Source organism: Melospiza georgiana, chromosome 2 (assembly GCF_028018845.1).
Source record: "Melospiza georgiana isolate bMelGeo1 chromosome 2, bMelGeo1.pri, whole genome shotgun sequence".
Classification (NCBI taxonomy): domain Eukaryota; kingdom Metazoa; phylum Chordata; class Aves; order Passeriformes; family Passerellidae; genus Melospiza; species Melospiza georgiana.
The window spans coordinates 104,766,652-104,787,069 of NC_080431.1; the positions used below are offsets into that span (position 1 = coordinate 104,766,652).

Sequence of the window (20,418 nt, forward strand, 5' to 3'; positions counted from 1 at the left end):
GTTCACCCAGGCAGCTTCTTTTGAGGTATGACACAAGTTGACAGCTCCAAGGTGACCTATTATACCACTAAAATAAGTGTATCAAACCCCATAATCATCCTTTTTTTGCCTTTTAGCAGTGGCTCATGGGACAACTCACAGGCCTAGTATGATGTATGACATTACATGTCATGCTGAACTGCAGCCCAGATTTCTGTACCTATTGATAAAGACTTGATTTTGCCACCATGATTGCATTAATGATGATACTAAGCTCACACAGTGGCTTCCAACAAGATACATGAAAAAATTACAGCATTGGTAATTTAAAGAAGTTTGCTAAGTTATTTTCCCCACTATAAGAATGAGAATTCTCAAGCATAACTGAAAACTTTAGTGCTTTACTAAAGGTCTACTGCAAGCCAATGGAAGAACCAAAAATTTTCAGTCTACTTATTTGAAACATCATAGTTGTTACATTCCTGTTAGTTACAGAGGTAGAACAAGTAACTTCTTTAAAACTTTTATTGTCAAAACTATCTGAAGGATTCTCAAGTGTTAATTTTTGCATTTGAAAACAGATACACTAAGAGAAACAATGTAATAGAGACAACAGCTTACTGAGGAGGAAGCTATGAGCAGAAGGACTTGGAATGGAAATGCAGAGTATTTTACTCCTTTAATACATGCTGGAGAGCTAATCCCCTGCCCTTTTCCACCACATCTTCCTGCATCCCTGTTGCAGAGACTGGGCCTTTACAACATTTTCCTTTGGGAAGGAGGCTTACAAAAATTACATAAAGGAGCAGAAATAACTTGTTTGTCATTACTGGGGAGACTGGTTACAAGAAGGAAATCATAAAACAAGAGCAGGAGCTGAAAAAAGTAACACAGGGGATATTAGTTTTCATAAGCCTTCACTCATTTTTCAGATTGCTACTCTGAGTCATGACCTATTTCCAGCACAAAAATAACTGATCAACCCCTAGAGCAATTCAGCTTAGAGAAGGGGAGGATCTCTCAGCAAGAGTTAAAAACACAGGTCAGACTATGGCTTTGTGCAAAACAACCCACGTAAGACAATGTTATTACCTATTAATATTATGAAATTAAGCTATAATTGAAAATTCATCAACTCTAAAGCAAGAAAGATGTATTTACTTTAAACATTGCAGCTTGGGGCTCCCCTAGTTCATGAAAAGGAGGTTTGCCTGTTGCCATCTCAATAATGGTGCAGCCCAGGGACCAGATGTCAGCAGGAGCACCATATCCTCGTGGTCCTTTATCGATGATTTCTGGAGCCATGTACTGCAAGGTTCCTGGTCAGGACAAAAAGAGCTGTCAAGTGTACATTCTTCATTCTTATTAAGGAGGATTAACACAACACTCAATAAGCCAAAAATTGTGAAATGCAACCTGTATAGCCAAATACCTTATCTCCCATATCAGCACTGAAAACTAAACAAAAACTTATTTTATAGCATCTTTTTTTAAAACTATCTTTTTGCCCCTCCTTTCTAACACAAGGTTTCAAATGCTGAAAGTCTATACACCACATAATCCAATAGCTTCCCCAGAAAATAAAATTATATGAAATTTTTGCAGACACCAACTTTTCAAGATTATGCATGTAAGAGATGGCAAAATCTGAGAAGTGACAGATAGCCTTCATGGGAATAATTCTTCATATTTTACCCCAATAATGAGAACACTAGTGACAGGAAATTTCAAACAGTTAGTTTGAAGAAAAGCTAGTTTGCAAATACAGGGCAATAACTAAGGCAACTCATCATAGTTAGTCTAGAATTCCAGGATCCTTTGGATGTGCTTGGAATTTTGGACATCCAAGGTTAGCAAAACCAACCAAAAAACAAACAAAAATCCAACCCAACAAACCAACTGGTTAGAATTTCAAAAGTTATACAGATTGACAAAATGAGATCCTGCCTGTAGACAACCTGAGTGTAATACTAGTAATAATGCTGATAAAGAACAGTACAGTAAAAAATTAAATAAAAAATGGTCAATTTGGTACCACTCATTGAACCATTCACTAACACAGCTAATGAGTGTCTTCACAGGAAGACCCCACACCATCACCAGCAGAAACCTCTATAAGCTCAGAGTGTTTTGAACACTACAGTTCTTTCTCCACCTGAATTTCTATCAGCTCTGTTGTAACATCTTTAAATTGAATTATTTTTCTTCTTAGGAATGCAATAAAACTATACTGCCACAGAGCTGTGAACTATCAAGTAGTGGACATATGGCGAAGGTACAAGGGTTTCATATGCTCATTGAATGTGACTGCTGCAGAATGAAAGTTCAAGCCACAGCTTTGCCCTCAGGCTGTGTGTCTTGAATGGAGGGATGTCACCATCAGAAGTCTTGATCTTCAAACCATGTGCTTTCATTACATAATGCCTAAAATCTAGGGTTTATGTACTGCACTAGAGAACAAAACCAAATTTCTAGAAACCTTTTAAGGTCCTTTGGGGTATAGCTACTTGCTTACTGATTTAGATCCAAAATGATAAGTATTTATTCACATGGCAAATTACATCTCAAAGGCACAAACAGGGCTGAAAATTTGCAAGAGGAGAAAGAAGAAGGGCACAAGGAAAGAGTTACCTCCTTTTATTACAGTATGGTGATTTTTCTTAAGATATCACTTCTCCATATATCATCCCTACTGACAACCAGTTGCTAAAAAAGTCACTGAGGAGCATGCAAAATACAGGCAAAGAGAATGATAATGAGTAATAATGAGAAAAAATAACTGAGAAAGGTAAATTACTTCAGAACCTTAATTTTATTTGCATGGCTTCCTTTGTAAGAAAGCTGGAGGAGCTGCAGACATACCACCAGAGAGGTAAAGGGAAGTCTTGATTTTCACTTAAGTGAAGTTTGTTATCTCTTGTCTTCCACTCTGAAGCCATCCATGACTAGTGGCTTTGTCTGTGTACCATTTACTTAAACTGCAGGCAAGTAAGAGGCTTGTGCTATAAGCCTTTGCATAAGGCCATATAACAAGCAAAACCACCATGTTAACCACATCCACTGATCACAGAAACGATGTGACCACATATTCATTTTTTAATGTGGAGTTTCCCCTTTTGCTCAGTAATTTTTGTTCTCCCTGAATATTACAAGTCTTTAAAACCTTGTTGTATTAAAAGCTGTTCTGTAACACATCAGCCTAAAATTTTCCTGTAAACTCTTCTTTTTAGTGTTATTATCCAGTTGGTTGGGTTTTATAATTAATACCTCAAAACTGAAAGTGTTCATAATTTTGAGTTTGGTTTTCTGCACTTTTAAACATACATCTAGAAAGTGTGCAAGTGTAAGTTACTAATACCAAGATTGTTAAATGGCAAATTTGCTAAATTCAAGTGTTTCCAGATCTAATTGCAACTATCAATTGCTACTTAAGGAACACTTTGAAGAAAAGATTTTACCCCCAAAAAGTAAAATGGAAGAGAGTTTAATTTAAAAAAAAGTCAAGAAAGCTATCAAGCCTATGTTTATGGTGACCACACTCCCATTTACTCTGCCCTGCAAACAGACACCCAAGAGTGTTTTCATCACTAAGCCAAAGAGCCTCTTGGCTTGAATGCTAAACCTGTCATAAAAATGTTAAACACTCTACTAGATTAAACTTACCTGTAAAGGTTTCAGTGCATGGATTGATTCCTGCCAGCCGTTTGGAAGTACCAAAATCTGATATCTTAACCACGCCACTGTAGGTGTTCACCAGAACATTGTCCCCCTGGTTAGGAGAGGAGAGGGAAGGAGGGGAAGGAGAGAGGGAGGCAGCAAACAGGGAGGGGGAGACAGAAAAATACAGATTTTCAATCTCAATATTCCTTCAAGTTTGCACTTATCTTTGTAATATACCTTTCCACAAAGCAATATTCCAGGAGCACCAGGAGAAGGTTTATACCTTCCTTTTGTTTTCAGCTTCCATGAAATCCTAGTAAAAATTCCACTTCAGACTAAAGTAAAACTAACTGAAGTAAAGCAAATCAAACAAGACACACAAAAGGAAACATTACCTTTATATCTCTGTGTACAATCTGGTTCTCATGGAGATACTTGAGGCCTTCCAGAATCTGCTTAGTGTAAAATTTAATTGTAGGTTCTTTCATTGGGCCCCACTTAGATCTTAAGAGAGCTGAGAGGCTGCCTACAGGAGTTTAAGAACAAAGTGTATCAAGATAGCAAATTCCCCAAATTAACATGAAACATGTACGTCTGGATAAAGCCTTTGCTCAACATCCTAATATAAAAGGAAAGCAGTACCCATGATTAAGCCAAATTCTTGCTAGATCACTCATAGCAAATAATTTGCTGCTGCTCTGGACTGATTATTTCTTATTTGCCAGGTCAGGTTCTACTCCCACAACAAGAATAAATGTTCTGACAGAGCTGGATCCATCCCCCTCACTTCACTGTAACAACTGCTGAGACTACAACTAGCAGCCATGTAGCCCATAATGAAACAAGGTCTAAAGGAAACACTCTACCATGTTGCACATTGTACTTCATAAACACAGGTATGGGCAAAGACAAGCTGATTTTCTTGAGGCAGGGAGGGTAGAATCTATATTAGAGAGCCTCCTCTTTACAAATATGGCATCAACCTCTGGCAATATTCAGACAGGAAAGAAAGCTACTGGAAAAAAAAAACTCCTGAATGGATATTCAGAGTAGGAGATGGGCCATCTACACATCCCTAATTCTAATAAAACTAATCCTTAAAGAACACAAATATTTAAATCATGGGGCAAAATAAATAACAGTTTTACTTATTTAGCACAAAATAAACTAAGTGCAGTAGGTCTACTTAAGGCCAGAAAAATTCAGCTAAAGGAACAGACAGCTTTCTAAAGTGAAGTTTCCTCAAAGAATCTCATATAATATGAACAGCTGGTTCCTTTTTAAGACTGGCTACAGAGTTTAAAATATCTAAATTGGTTGAGTAATATCTTGCCATTAGCAACTAATCACAGCACACTTTACTGTGCATATATGAACAGGAAACAACACCAGCTGACGCTGTGAACAAGTGTGGGAAAACAAGTGGAAGTGTTGGTATAATTTCATCACATCTGCATGAGTGACGCAGGTCAAAGTATCTCAGCTGTCAGATGAGAAGGTCACAAAGATTCAAAAAATGAAATAATTTCCCTACATCCCTTAATGGCCTGGATGCATTTAATTCCACTTTGAATGTTTGTTTGGACCTTTCTTAGAAAATCTGAACTTTTTCCCCCATTTTTCTTATTTCTGTTTTCACTTTGCAAATTAAAATAATGCAAATTCTAACACTCATTCTGATACACCATTGACTCTGAAGAGGAAAATGGCAAAATGGAGAAGGAAACAAGGTACAGAGGTTACAAAGAGATTTCACATCATCTTCCTCCAGCAGAGAAAGCTGGAGGAGTGAAACTGGAAATTATGAGCAAGGAACACATCTCACTTTAATCTCTAATCTACCTAGGGAATAGCAGTCCTTTGTACACAGCAGTTAAAAAACAGTACTTAATTGTTCTATCAGTGCCACTGCTCAAAAAGAAACTTACACTGAAAACTCCAGTCATCATTCAGACACTTGAGCTCAATGGACTATACAGCTCTAACTCCACTATTTTTTAACACATGAGTATTTGAAACCAAATACTTTTAATGACTTTTCTCTAGGTGTAGAATTATTATAGAAAGGGGAGAGGGTACTGGAACCAGTACTCTCTTTCTATGAGAAAAAGGACTTATACAGTTAATATCCCAACAGAAAAGCCATACAGAGTGCACAAACTCATTAAGTGCTTATCTACTGACTTTCAGTCAGTTTGGAGTCCCAAATGCTCTTCCTTTGGCAGACCAAACTCAGCATGATACAAACCTCCTGGCACCTGCTCCATAAAAATTTTAATGTACCCATTTTCTGAAACAGATCCAAGATACTGGACAATGTTGCGATGCTTTAAATATTTGTGCAGTGCTATCTCTTCATGAAGAGGTTGAGAATACCTATTGAAAAAGAAAGAAAATAATCAAGAATTATTTCATCATGCAGGAAAAGGTTCTAGGCTATGCTTAAATGCTAGTTTGACAACAGAATGTATCTTAGGGATACCACTCCAATTTTCAGCAAACATCTTGTCCATGACCTTAAAATGCAGCATCATTCACTGCCTATCCCAAAATGGTACAGAGACAGAGCTCAGATGGACTCTGGTGGAGAAACATGCCCTCCAAGAATTTATATGTGTGTCTTCTGTATCAATACATAGCACTGTCTTTGACTCCAGAGCTCCTCTCATGATTTTCACCCTCCTCAAAAAGAATACAAATGACATGCAACTAAAACCAATGTCTCCTGGAATGTAAGATACGCATGCAGATTATTTAACTGTCATATTTATGATATATATAATATATTTTCCCCAAAATTACAAAGTCTTTATTATCAAAAAGGTACTTTTGGATAGTAGGAAATAGTAATTGAATTTCAGTATATTGGCATCTTATAAACTAACCACACAGAACCACATACTAAGAAGAGCCAAATTTTCAAAACAATGAACTAGGTCTTACCTGCTGTCTCTCTCAGGTATTTCTTTGATGGCTATTCGGACCTGGTTGCTAAGGTCTCTTCCAGCATAAACTATTCCATAAGTGCCTTTCCCTAGAACTACCCTTTCACCATTCTCATCATAATCATATTCATACTGTAAACAGAAAAGACAAAGTAGCACAGAAATTGTTATCACTAACACTTGACATTACAGAGAGCCTTAATGCCAGTTTAGCCCAGCACAAAGGTGTTGCTGCAGTGCAGCTGGAGGACAGCAGGTTACCCACCAGCCATGTGCTTTACACAACTTGCAAAATTTCCATCTTACTTGCTTTGTAATACAAACTTCCTTAACCAGCTTTGAGAAATACGCATTTATCCAAACAGGGAACATACCAATAAACCAAATTCAATGAAACATTGCTGTCAAAAGGAGCCATTCATGTATTGTCTCTAAGGGCTGCTGACAGAGCCTTCAGAACATCTAAATATATGGAACATAACCTAAAATTTTGAAATCAGTGGTTTAATGAATAGATAAAAGTAACTGGACCATATAGTCACCCCAGGATATCCCCTCTCACAATAAAATTTTTCCAAAGGGCAGAAAAAAATGTTCATCTTGTCAACAAATTATTACATGTAATGGTGGTTTCCACTGCTGCTGAAATGTGCTTGGTCATATTTCCAGCTGAACAACTCAATGCTGGTTCACTGACTTCAGCAAAGTTACACTAATTTACACCACCTCATATAGCAACCTTGTGACAGAACTCCCATACTCTAAAGGAGTGAATGATGCTTAATGGAAGCGTACCTCAGACACTCTATAAAACCAAATTTCTTATGGAAGCTGAGTTGAACAGCACATCCATGATTCAAATCAGGGAACTAATAAAGGATGAAGGGAACTAGACAATTTCATAGTCTCAGATATTGTCAGGAGTACACAGATCTCCCTAATATCTGCCCATATGCAAGAGGATGTCCCATATGGGAAAACTGCAGGGTATTCTCTGTGGCCTCATGTGATTTCCCTATTAAAAAAACAAACAATAAAACTTTTTACAATGGCCATAACTATGGACTTTTCTGCCAATGACCACTTTTTCTGCATTGTCCAATATAACTCTCTGACAGAATGCAGCCTTGGAGAATTCCTTTGATGTGCCTTCCCAGTTCACATGGCAGCTCTGCTGCCGCAGTATCCACACTCCCCCTCTTCACCTCGGCAAAGATGGCAACTTTCCTGCTGCTGTATGGAATGTGCTAAAGGAAACCCGTCTGTCACTTATCCTAACAGCATATTCTGCTCAGTGGAACTAAACTGGAGCAAGCACAGCTTTAGCACAGCTCCATTTACCACATTTCAGCACTTCACAGCTCACAACATAATCTCGTTACACGATAGGCATAACTGACCCAAAACGCCATATGCAAAACTTGCCAGGTTCTTTGGTAGGAGCACATCCAGCTTTCACAGCTATCATATGACATAAAACTGTGCAAAAAAAAAGACAGCAGTCACATTGCAGAATTTAGGATTGACAGCAACCCCATCTGCAACACACTGGTCCTAAGCCAACCCTTTAATTACTGTGGGGAAATCTATGTTCTCCAGTCTAGGTCCCATGATAGACGAAAATTGTTGGTATTTAGAGTTCAGTGTTAGTTAGTAGACAGTTTAATAGACTTGTATATACTTGATGTCACTTTGCATTTGCCTCTTCTCATCCCAACATCTACAAATATTGAATTAACCACTGTTGGTTGCCAAAAATCTGAATAAGTGATCCACTGGCTGTGAAATCCAGCCAGTAGGTACAAGTAAACAAGTGTTCATATCTGACCTTCTGTAAGGCAGAGTGTTCTTTAGATTATCCAACTGGGGCACAGCAGGTATTCTTAAAGTGATAGCAACTTCTTATCAATATATGGAAGTGAATACCCCAGGGCTGAAGGAACTGCAACATTCACACTCCTTCAAAATACTTGCTAGCTGTAAAATTAGACTGCAGTTTATACATAAAATATACAACCCCTTGCAACAACATGCTCTTAAGGATCTTGACTGAAATCAGATTTTCTTCCCCCAGACTTTGCAGTAGGTTATTTCCTCCTCTTCCCCAAATATAAACAACTGTTTTATTAACAGCAAGAACTGTTTTCTCTGTATTAGTGGAACCTATCAAGACCACATAAAGCTGCATTTTCCTCATTGTCACTTCTTAAAAGTAAGATCTCAAGCTGCAGAAAGGCATTAAGTGTCTTTCTTCGTTTATACACTAAACTAATTATTTCTCCCCTTCAGAAGTCCTGATTTCTGTTTCAGTGTCATAAACTAAGACAATAAGTACAAGGTGACAACTGTGAAAAGTTCAAGATAGGCAGAATGATATAGCTCAAAGATTTAAAATAAATTTCTGTAGTCACATCTCTATGTATCATTCATTCATGCAGGATTGCTTCCTCCTACGCATTGTCAGTGATTTTATCAGTTTAGTTTTTAAAAGGCTCAAGCCACGATGAGCTCACATCCTCTGAGAGACTGTTACACAGCTGAACAGACTGTGTTGTGTGGAGATAGCCCTGCTATTAGCTGAGTACATAATTATGTAATATAAAGAACTGCAGCTATAGTTAATGCCCTGTCTGTACCAAGGCAGAGCCCTGAAGCTGTGTCAAGACCACAGATGGATGTATTAAACTGGGCTTAACAGATGTGTGTATTTGTCCTTTCCGCTTGAGGAAAGAATTCTGTGGCCAAATGAACTCCAAACTCATCTTTCCCACTTTATGAAACTACATTTAGCAGTACAGCAGAGAGTTCTATATTTTCTTTTTTGTCCCCTGAAGCCTCAAGTCCTACAAAAGCTCACTACCATGAACAGCTGCTCTGAATGGTTGGCCTAAGAGAATTGCTGGAATGAGACACAATCAGAAAGATGCCCAGCTCAAACAAGCCACAGGAGGGTTTTCATGCCCATTAATTGATTGATTAAATTTGCTTGTCCAAATAAAAATTACAACCTCCCTTCTACGTCGGCTTTTCCGATTTCAAAACAAATAAAAAGAAGAATAATAAATACAGGGTATGTATTTAATTGGACATCTGCTATGAGTCACTTTCTCTTATGAAGACATGGATTCACATGAAATCCACATGAAATGTGAATAACTCTTTCCAAGTTGGTTGCTTTTCCTTTTTTCCTCTCTGTATTAATTAGAAAGAAAGCCTACAGCTACTGGATTCCTAACATGGATGTTACAGTGATAAGAAAAAAAAGCTCAGTGTATTAATCTGATCCTAAATACCTGCAATATCTCTGGGACAGAAGCCTGTCAAATGAAATTACTCGGAGTAGTAATGGTATCAAGTACCGGGCAGAAAAACTAAAGTACCTTTTTAATGGCTTTTTTTAATCATTTATTTAATATTTTATCTTTTTTATCCACTTGAGCCAGCTGATAACAGTTGACTCTTATCTATACATTGTTAACAAGAGAATACAAACACAGTAACACATTTCATTAAGGATTTAAGCAGTTTACAGTAGTAACAGACCCACTTCATTAAAAAAGTGTCTTTTCAAATGAATGCAAATCTCATGTTCAAAAAATTTTGAAAGAATTTAAATTGCATATACAATTAAGGAATTAAAATTATGTTTATCTTTCTGTTTTACTGATATGAAACTGTAGGGAAGACTGAGAACAAGTTTCAGAGTTTTCAGATCTTTTATCCTTGACATACCTCTAATGTGTCTCCATCTATTTCTCCTTCTAGTTCCAAAGTACTACCAACTGCATCAGACAAAATTTCTTTCACTAAACCACAGAATCTAAAAAAAGAAATACAAAGCACAAGATCAAAGAAGAATACCCTTTTGGAAGCAGATTAAACAGATTCTTGCAAGCTGGGCATTGCTTTCAAGCTAATAAACTGACTAGCATGTTCACAGCTTGCTTTCATTACTGACTTTCTCCATATTTATCCCATTTTAAACGATGAAGAACATCAAACACAACTGAAAACCCTCATTATTTATAAAATTATTATGTTTGCTGTAGTAGAACTTGATAGTTGCTTGTTTTTGCAATTGCCTAGTAAAATCTTGGTAGATTCAACTCAAATACTTTTTCAGTACATGTTTGGCTGCAAGTGTGATTACTCAGTATTTCAGAAAATCAGATGTTGTAGATTTTTGTCAGGCATTTAAAAAGCTAAAAGTATAAAAGTAGCAATGTAGGTAGAAGAACAGAGTTTTAACTAATTTCTAGTTCTCCAGGGTGGAGATACCTAAGTACAAGAACATTTTTTCCTGTAGTTCCCTGACTGAGCCACTCATTTTTTTCCAAATTCTATAAGAAATTGTTAACAATTACTTAAACATTTTTAAAATGCTAATTTAATTTTTTATATCTCTTTCATTAAATAACAGAGTCCTCTTGAACGGACTCCTGTAGCACACTGATTGTGGCATGAAAAATGTGTCCATGTTTCATGAGACACCAATTGCACTGGCAAATTAGGGCTGAGGAGGTAACATTAATTTTAGTGTTTCCTACCTTTTATGCAACGCACACTGCAAAGCTAGTAATTTCCTTTAACCTGAGTTTATTCCACGTAATACATAAGTAGTGATTATTGCAAGAAATAGTGAATGTACCATTATGCTCCAAAACCTAAGTTGTATTAACAACTCCTTCCTACACCATTCAGAAGGTGTATTTGCAACTGCCAGTCATAAGGTAGAACTTAGTCTGTAAAGATTTAGGCCTAAAATTCAGTTAGCCTGCTTACTTTTTAGAGACAACAGATCATTAGAAAACATTTAACTACAGGTGCAATCGGTAACACAGGTCTCTGACACAATGTAAATTAGAATTTCTTGTTACACTCAGATACTCTTATTTTAATCAAACTGAACAGACACAAAAGGGAAAATAAAACAATGTAGCACCTTACATGACATAGCCAAGATAAAGAAAAATGGGATAATAGCTGCAATTTAGATTAAACTGGTTAAGCCTTTTTCAGACATAATGATTTGTAGGTAAACTAACCAGAATCACACAGGAAGTATAATGGGTATTCTAATCACCTTAAGCACCACAGAGTTTACATTGCTTCTTCATCAAGAAAAAATAAATGAAGAAATAATCTGTTTCTCAAGCCAAAATATTGGTTTTCAATCTTTATGAAATCAATTTTATTTAAGATATAGATAAGGCATGCAACATTCACACAAACTGAACTCACCTACTGCATTGGTTTTCTGTAGAAAAGTAGATTTGAAAGTCATCATAGTTATCATGGACATAAAGAAAACAACATCGTTCATCAAACTTGGAAATGCTGTAAAATTCACATTAGGAAAATGTTATTTTGGATACAACTTTTGTAAGAAATAGGGCAATGAGGAGGGTTTTTTTTAATGATGGACACTTAAGAAATACATTTTTTCACAGTTGATTACCTCAGAGAAGCACTATGTAATTACATATATTTTCCTTATAACTATGAGTTTTCACCTTATTTATATAGTCTATAATCCTACCTCCATTGTGATAAATAAGCTGCTGCTTACTTTGGTAAAATACTGATGTGTATTGAGGTTGGTTTATTGTTCATCTCCACTTCAGCTTTTACACAATTCCATCAGATTCCATGGTACTTGATGACACCTCAATGGAAAGTGAATTGTTCTGACACTAATTTAGCTATTAAAAGAAAACCTTTCCTTAAAGATTGAAAAGTACTTCAGGTTTGTATAATTCCATTGCGCCTACAAAAACAACTGAACTGGGAAATACCAACAGTGTAACAGATCCTTCTCAGTCTATATTTTTAATGGCCTTAAAACTGAAAAACTAGTTTTGGGATGACCAGTATTTACTCCAAATTGCAGCAATAATTCTGAAAAAGGGATTATTTATTGCTTATTGTGTCATGCCAGTGTCACATATATCCCATATAAATGCACTGAAGCAAAAAGTGAAATGCCATAAAACACAGCATCAATATGAAAATAAATCTAAGAATAAACCTCTTACACCAACCATTTGCACTGAAGTATTTTGCTACATAATCCCAAGTTGTTAGGCTTCTTAAGGTATTTTTGTGCTTTAAGTTAATAAAATTTCTTAGATTCTTGCCTGATCTGTTCAGTCAAACTCTTCTATTTTGCATATATTGTGCTGAGCCAGTTACTTAAAATACATGACAGCACACAGCAAAGTTGCCACATGTTACATGACCAATTGATGTTGCTTGCTGAAGCACCATTAAGGACTACCTCAAAAATGTTCAAAAAAATCTGAATTTTGCCTGAAAACTTTTCTAAAAATATGTGAAAATAATAACTATGCCATTCTTTAGTTTCATTTAGTATAGCAATTTCCAATCTAACAAGTCAGACAAGCACATATCAGACTTGGGAACTAAGAGACAAAACAAGGTGACTCTCCCAGGGGCAAATATAAGACATCAAGACAGAATCTAAGTAACAATACTGCATTATAAACATTTTCATGTATGGGGTATATAAGATGAACTGGTTAGTATAAATACAGTTTAGGAGTTTTGATAAGAGTGTATTTTAAATTAGACCACAATTTTTTTTAAAGGAATGGAATTTCAAAAGTATAGTAATTTGAAGTTGTCACATACAAAGCAAACATATAACTCCAATAAATTTAAAAAAGATTGCTTCTTTGGGCTTTGTAATACAGTGAATTTTTAATCACTCAGCAATGATTAAAAATCAAAGCAAATGAAATTAATTGCTTGCTTCCTTTTGATTAAAGTTATCTTTCTCAAAGATTAATTTCTGTGCATTGTGTTGACTGAAGTTAATTAATGTGGTACAGAAACTTTATGCTGAATTATTCTTAATAAGTTCCACAGACTTCAGTAATTCACATTGCATTGGAGTAATAGAATAAAATACCATGTAAAATTCATTTAAACAAAAGCCTGCTTTTTCTTTTAGAAGAAAAGACTGAAGTTATTATAGAATCTATGTCCAAATCCACACTTTCAGGTTTTCAACTGCCCCCCATATTACTCAGAGAAATACTACTTCACTGAGCTTACTTGCTTAGGTAAATTATGCAAGCTCAGGGAAGCAAACCTGGGACCTAAAACTTCAGGCACTCTTAGTCGAGACCAAAGCCTAGAAGCCCCCTCCTTTCAGAACTACAAAACCCATGAGGTATCTGAATTTCTTCTTGTACTTGAATCAGAAGGTTTGTCCAGCACTTAAGCTTATGCAGTCACACACGTGGTCCTAGACAACAGCAACAGATGTCCCTAGAAAGGGCAGATCCACCAGTGCAGAGACTCAGGAGCTCAGAGAGAAGGCAAAAGCCCACCTGGTGTTCCCTGTACTGTTCCCTGAACTACCAGTTCCTCTGGTTCTTAGCTGCAGCCTGCATAATTTAGAGAAGAGATAGGCTTAATTTTTTTTCCTCTCCTGGTGTTCTGTCTCTCACCCTTCTGGCAGCAAAGCAGCCCAACTTAACATACATAATCTACTTTCTAAATGTAGCCATGCACTTTGCAATTATTAACACCAAATGTGAATATTTTCTATCCTTTCAGTTCTCAGAACAATCCTGTTCTTTCTATATAATATTCTCACCTTTTTTGGTTCTAATATTTTGACCCATTTACTTGTGACTAGTGTTTTCATTGATCTAAGCATCACAAAATGGAACTGTCTTAACTATTTAAAGGTTAGTCCTTGAGAAACTCCACTAGTAGTCTACTTACAGCTTAAGAATTATTTTCTGTCCTTAGCAAAAACTACATTTATGCCTCATTTATTAGTTCTCTAATAATTCAAGTTTTAGCTAGCAGGTATTTAAATAAAGCCATATCAGAAGCATTTCTGAATTCCAAACAGAAAACAGATACTATGGTTTCATTTACTTACAGATACTTTCATTTCATTTACTTTGCCTCTTTCACTTATGGAAGGAAGCAAGAAGCACTAAGGGCTCTTCTTTCCTTGTGCTCTCCATGTTTTTAAATGCAGAGATGCTTATAACTTCAGTGAAACATTTAGAAAAATCTACAAAAGTCAGTTACATAGTAGAAAACAAAGAAGTCTACCAATTACCCTCTCAGATTTGAGTGTTCCTATGAGAAATGTACACCTCTGCCCATGCACGGAAAGGCAAACTCTTCTGTGACATTTCAAGGCAGGCTGGACAGAGCAAGCTTTTATAACAGGCCATTGAAAGAGAGAGATTTAAGGTAGAGCCCAGATGTTGCACTTACGGGAAATATAAAACACACACAAAAAGACACTGAACTGGTTACTGACATACCAACCTTATTCCCCTAATGGAAGAAGCTGTAAAATTCCATTCATGAATCTGTTTCTGTAAAGAAAAAAGAGATAAAATCAACCACAGTTTAATGATTTAATACTGAAAACAAAGTCACATCACGGTAAGCAAAAGAAAGGTTTTCCAACATGTCTCTCTCTTTCCTTCTTTCTCTCTCTCTTTATTTCTTCTCCCCCGCTCCCACATTTTGAAATAAGATTAATACATGGGTAAATAACTTATACATACATTGCTATTTTACTTCATTTTGAGGAAAAAATGAATATAAATGGCACAGGGTAGAAGCAAAGGCCACATTTCCTCATGTAAATTCATCTTGAAGAATAATTTGTGCAGCACAATTTACCAAACTTTTTTTGATGCAATACATCTACACTTCACATTAAACATGGAGCAGACTATGTCCCATTCTTATCTAGGTTCAAAGGGAAAAGCAAATTCACCAGTCTCCCTAAGAGGTTTTGAGCCAACAGCTTTGGCCCAGGGAACACACTGGAGGCAAAACAGAGGAAGGACAGCCTGTGTCTAGGACTGCAGCCCACCATAAATCTGATTATAGCTATGAGCTGGATCTTTTTTAGCAATGTCAGATATGCACCAAAAATTTGTTCCACAAAGCAAAGTTGTGTCAGACACATTCACCTGAAACAGTGAAGTAGAAAAATGTACCAGAAAAATTGTTCAGAGATCCAGGTAATCATGTGGTCTTGTCCTGCTCCAACAAGCTTCTTTTACACTGTGTCTCTGGGCTTTTGGTCTATTCTCCACCAATGTTGTTCTAATACTAAGAAAGTGTGGCAAAATACATTGCAGATTTCAAGTGTTTCAATGTGAAACTGAAATTATTTATCCTTTTTAAGAGCTGACATTGTCTATAACTGTGCCTACTCCTTTCTTAATCCCCTGTGACCCTATCCAATAATCCAAGACACCAAATATTTTATTTCTTGACACTTACTTGTCACAGGCTGCCATTTTTTCTAGTTTCAAATATTACAGTTGTAAAATTTTAAAATGCCTGAAATATTGAACAGAATTCCAGGCTTTATCTTTACTTTTAATTTTTGACCTGCATCTTAACTAAAATCACAGAATTCTAATGAGAAATATTATGAGCAGACCAAATAACCCATGCATTTCTAAGAGACACGGTCAAGAAAAGTTAAATCTGAATGACATCAGAACCATTTGATTTCTAATCACAGTCACTTCTTTTACTTTCTCTGTAAAATGTCAACTTTTTTATCTCCACAAGAGATGCTGAGGCTTGGGCTTCACAGAAATGTAGCAAATTTAAAATTCTTGTAAAGTGCTCCAAAGTCTACATGTAAATAATTGCTTTATGCAAAATGAATCAGTAAATTTAACAAACTTGCTGACAGTTTTACCATTTCAGGGGGAGAGACATGCCACAAAGACAGAGAGCTCTCATCTGCTTCACTGTTGATTGAAACATAAGCAGGCTGGTAGACTTTAGTTGGTTCTATCACCAAAACCTGAAGACAGAGAGCATTTTTCCTTAATAAACCAGTAGCTAATAGACTACAGTATCTTCAGATGCTCAGATATAGACAGAAGGTAACTTTGAAGTAAGACCTAAAAAATTTTCAAGGGAGACAGGAGGCCAAGACTAGGTAGGAAAGGTCTGTGTTCTTATGAACAACAGAATTGCAGTATCACAATTTGTTAAGGGAGACTTACAAGTTTTTTTTAGAATGCTTTTAGGTTGGTGGGTTAATTTTTTTATAGCAGAAAGATTAAGAAAGTACAGGAGTTTGGTTCATGCAATGAAACAACAGGCAGTTAAATTTTTAAGTATTATGTTTAGAGTCTTCCAATTCTTGTGATATCCTATCCAGAAACATAAAACATACAAAACTTGTTTGGACATAACATCTTACTGGAAATCTCAGTCCATTAGTTGTTTCTTTCGTCGCCTCAAAAATTATATCTAGCCAGAAAGTCAATCTTTCTTGTTTAGGAGAATGTTCTATGGTGAGTTTCTTGAAACGCTGAATTAACATCAGATTCTGAACTAATGATTTCAAGTACCTAGAATGTATTGAATTAGTGAGTTAACAGAGAGAAAACAAAATTCATCCAGATTCTAAAACCACTTCACTGACTTAGACATCCAAAATGAAATGTGTTTTAAAAGCTACCACAATGGTAGTGTTGATATTTACAGATTTCTGGAAAGAATAGCAAGTTTAGACAAAGCCTTGAGTCATAAGCTCCCATGGATGTTCATGAACAATAGCTTTTTGCAAATGGGTATGGTTACACAAGTAGTTACATGGGGATTAGACAGGATATGATGAACCAGAAGATGGTGGAGGGAAGCAGCAGCTATCTTAACTCTGAAAACAATGGTTTCCCAATTTTTCACAATTACTTCACAAGGAGTCATTACTAATACCCAAATTTTTTCTTATAAAATACATGCTTCAATGGGATATAACCTGACAATGCTGGATAACTTAATTTTTCACCTTCCCCCTTCCTTCTCATAATAAAAGAACATAGCATAAACTAAGAGTTGCAAACAATCTGCGATGGAAAAAGCCAGTTAAGTTATCCATGTGACTGCAAGATTTTTTAAATTTGTGTATTTCCCCATAGTTTAGTGCTTGAGCAACAGCCTTCTACCACATACCACACTGGAGGTTTCAGCTTAAAAAGCTTCTCTGCTGCTTGGACTGCTTTACCAACATCATTTGCCAGCATGCTCACACTGAAGAACTGTCCCACATCCCAGTAATTGTTCATTTTTTCTAGGCTTCCTTTTCTTCCCAATAAACTGTTTAATCGTACACCTGTAAAATTTCAATTGGAAACCTCAATTTTCTATCACTAAAATACTCTTTTGACTTTTTTACTGGTAAGTTGATCAGTAAAAGACTAATTTAAGACTTGATTAAGCATTACTGATGAAAATAAACACGAGTAAGTTTTCCCCAGAAAATAACATTGCACAATACAGAGGAAGGATCTGCAAATCACACCTCCAATAAAGAACCCCCACAACACAGGGCTGAAAAACCTCTTTTACTTCCTGTCTGTGCTATCTGCCTCCTGATTCTCAGTGTAAGATGCACAAATCTGTGTCCTCATCTGCATTTACTGCAAGAGATCCATGGCTAGAGGTTCACACAAGTCCACCCCAGAGCAGGGTCAGAGGAATAACTTAAAGCCACCTTTGCACTCTTAACATTTAAGGCTCAAATACGCATTTCAGACAAGACCAGATTCCAAATATAATGTTCAACTATCATCTCCCTAGGAAGATCTGCATATCTGTTTCTATTATGGGATTTCTTTGTAAATGTAAAGTGATGCATTTTAGTTAGCACATATGTGGAAGACTGACTCTAAGTAGACAACAAGTAACTCTCCTGGTAGGTCCTTCCAGGCAATTCTTTTTGTGGATCTCTCAACTCAGTGACAAAAGAAACCCTTTCCTGGCATTCCTGAGGAGAACTAGGCCACCCTGTCGCTTCCTGGTTTTGTGCCCTGTTGGTTCTGCAATGGGATAATCTCTGTGGTGCAGTAAAGGCAGTTTACAGATGCTGCTGAAGTTGGTCCTTTGTTGTTCTCCAATCTCTGGGGCCCTTTAGATGGGCCATGATACCAGAAGGCTGCTCCAAGGCAGCCAGAAGGAAAATGTGCCTTTGAGATCCCTGTGCTTTAGGCTGCTATCCAGGACCCACCACAAAAAAGCCTGAACCACCCTTGTGTCTATGCAACCCATCACTGCAAGTATTTTGTTTCTTCATAGGGAGAGAGGCAGAAAACCTGTCTGTGGCACTGTGTGTGGCTATTTACCTATTTTTCTCAGTTCCATTGAGCTTTCAAACTGTTGTCCTGCAACAAGCAGCAAAACTGCAAGGTTAATTCCAGAATAGAGAGTTGGCTGGAGTTCAAATCCTTTGCGATACCTGCAGAGAAGAGTCAAGAACTCACATCTCACTCTTTAGAAGAACTGAAATATTGCAAAGTTTTGGTAGGTATTTTAAGCTATTGATTTACTGTAAGGATTGTACGACTAGTTGGCACCAATGGCCCCAAACCCTTTATTTAAAGTTTCATATTCATTAAAGATAAGTGAGACACAGCTGACACAGGCTGAATGCCTGCTACTAACTGGTGCAGGACCAAGAGATCCACCTGAAGCTTGCAAGTTCACTGCTACCCACCCATGTTGTATGGGGGGAAAGAGAGGGTGGGAGAGAATATTGCACAATTACAGTTCAAACCCACATTGCTAAAATTCTTGTACTCACAAATATGATTATACAAACACACCTATATGAACAGTATGTCAGTGAGAGCCTGTATGCATATGCATGCATTAATGTCTTCAGAAAATTTATAACACAGTTTCACTGTTTTTCCTTATATACAGTAGATCATTGCTTTTTCTGGGGATCCAGCATGGAAACCATCCTTGCACAGAGGACTAACATAACTCCATGATCTCACTTGTATTTCATTTTGGTCTTAAGACACATCAATTGTATATTTCCTCAATAAAGACAGAGATTAGTCATCATCCCTCCCAATAAAGTGCATCATGCAATTTCCAGAAGAGTTTATAAAGAGAAGCAATGAAATGCATGTACACAGATGTGATGCTCAGTAAACCACTTATTCAAACAGGACCCTGAAAAACAGAGATAAATAGAAAAACTGATCTTCTAATTATTACAGCCCTGCTTTTCACAACCAGAAGTTAAAAGTCTGAAAATGCTTTTAAACAGATTTTTCTGGTTTTTTTGTTTTTTTTTTTTTCTGTTACCATTCAATGGAATGATCTCGACTGTTGGTATCTTTACAGTCAGAATCAAGAAACATATCCTTGTAGATCCTCCCACATAAACAAAACATGTCTGGAGCAGGGTGATCACATGTCTGCAGGACTTGAAGCATAACTTGTAGTGCCTTCTCTCTGTCTCCTGCATTATTTCTTCTGAAATCAAATACAGAGGATAATATAAATGAGTTCAGACCTGAAACAGTAACTGCAAGATGAGAGAACAGTATCCCTCATCTATCCCACAATCCATCCATCATACACACACTTGACTTTATTCAGACTGATGCATGATTGTTGGCTGACTGATAAAACCCAAATTCACTCTCCTGTCGTTGGTCTCTATGTGTAGCTCACATAAGAACTGAAGCAAATCCTGAACTCCTCTTTGATAAAAATCTGCCATCTAATTTGATTCTTTCCTGTGTACACAAGCACACCCTGAACATCCTGCAATGAGAAAAAAGTGCCTGTTTAGTGTTCATTCCTGACAATACTCAACAAAAATGGCCATTTTCAGCATTCAGTGTGACAGATCATTCAGCTATGTCCAAGATTTGTAATCTTGAATCCAGAGGATACAGAAATGATACCAGGAAATACCAATTAATTGCAGAGGCCAGTTCAATCCAATCCTATCCGAAAGAATGACAGAGCTCAATATGGAGCCTTTGAACTCCAACAA

General features: G+C 36.7%; 1 protein-coding gene across 1 annotated transcript in view; it reads right to left on the bottom strand.

Annotated features, from left to right (window-relative positions):
- The window catches only part of MAP3K15 (mitogen-activated protein kinase kinase kinase 15), an 81,017-nt gene that overhangs the window by 11,375 nt on the left and 49,224 nt on the right, over positions 1 to 20,418 (bottom strand). Inside the window, exons 7-19 of the mRNA XM_058018262.1 lie at positions 19,719 to 19,889; positions 18,746 to 18,858; positions 17,577 to 17,736; positions 16,822 to 16,972; positions 16,309 to 16,416; positions 14,904 to 14,953; positions 11,826 to 11,921; positions 10,317 to 10,404; positions 6,583 to 6,716; positions 5,888 to 6,015; positions 4,035 to 4,165; positions 3,643 to 3,748; positions 1,141 to 1,298 (exon numbers count right to left, since the gene is read on the bottom strand). Coding sequence (XP_057874245.1) covers positions 1,141 to 1,298; positions 3,643 to 3,748; positions 4,035 to 4,165; positions 5,888 to 6,015; positions 6,583 to 6,716; positions 10,317 to 10,404; positions 11,826 to 11,921; positions 14,904 to 14,953; positions 16,309 to 16,416; positions 16,822 to 16,972; positions 17,577 to 17,736; positions 18,746 to 18,858; positions 19,719 to 19,889 — 1,594 coding nt within the window. The remainder of the gene's footprint in view (positions 1 to 1,140; positions 1,299 to 3,642; positions 3,749 to 4,034; positions 4,166 to 5,887; positions 6,016 to 6,582; positions 6,717 to 10,316; positions 10,405 to 11,825; positions 11,922 to 14,903; positions 14,954 to 16,308; positions 16,417 to 16,821; positions 16,973 to 17,576; positions 17,737 to 18,745; positions 18,859 to 19,718; positions 19,890 to 20,418) is intronic.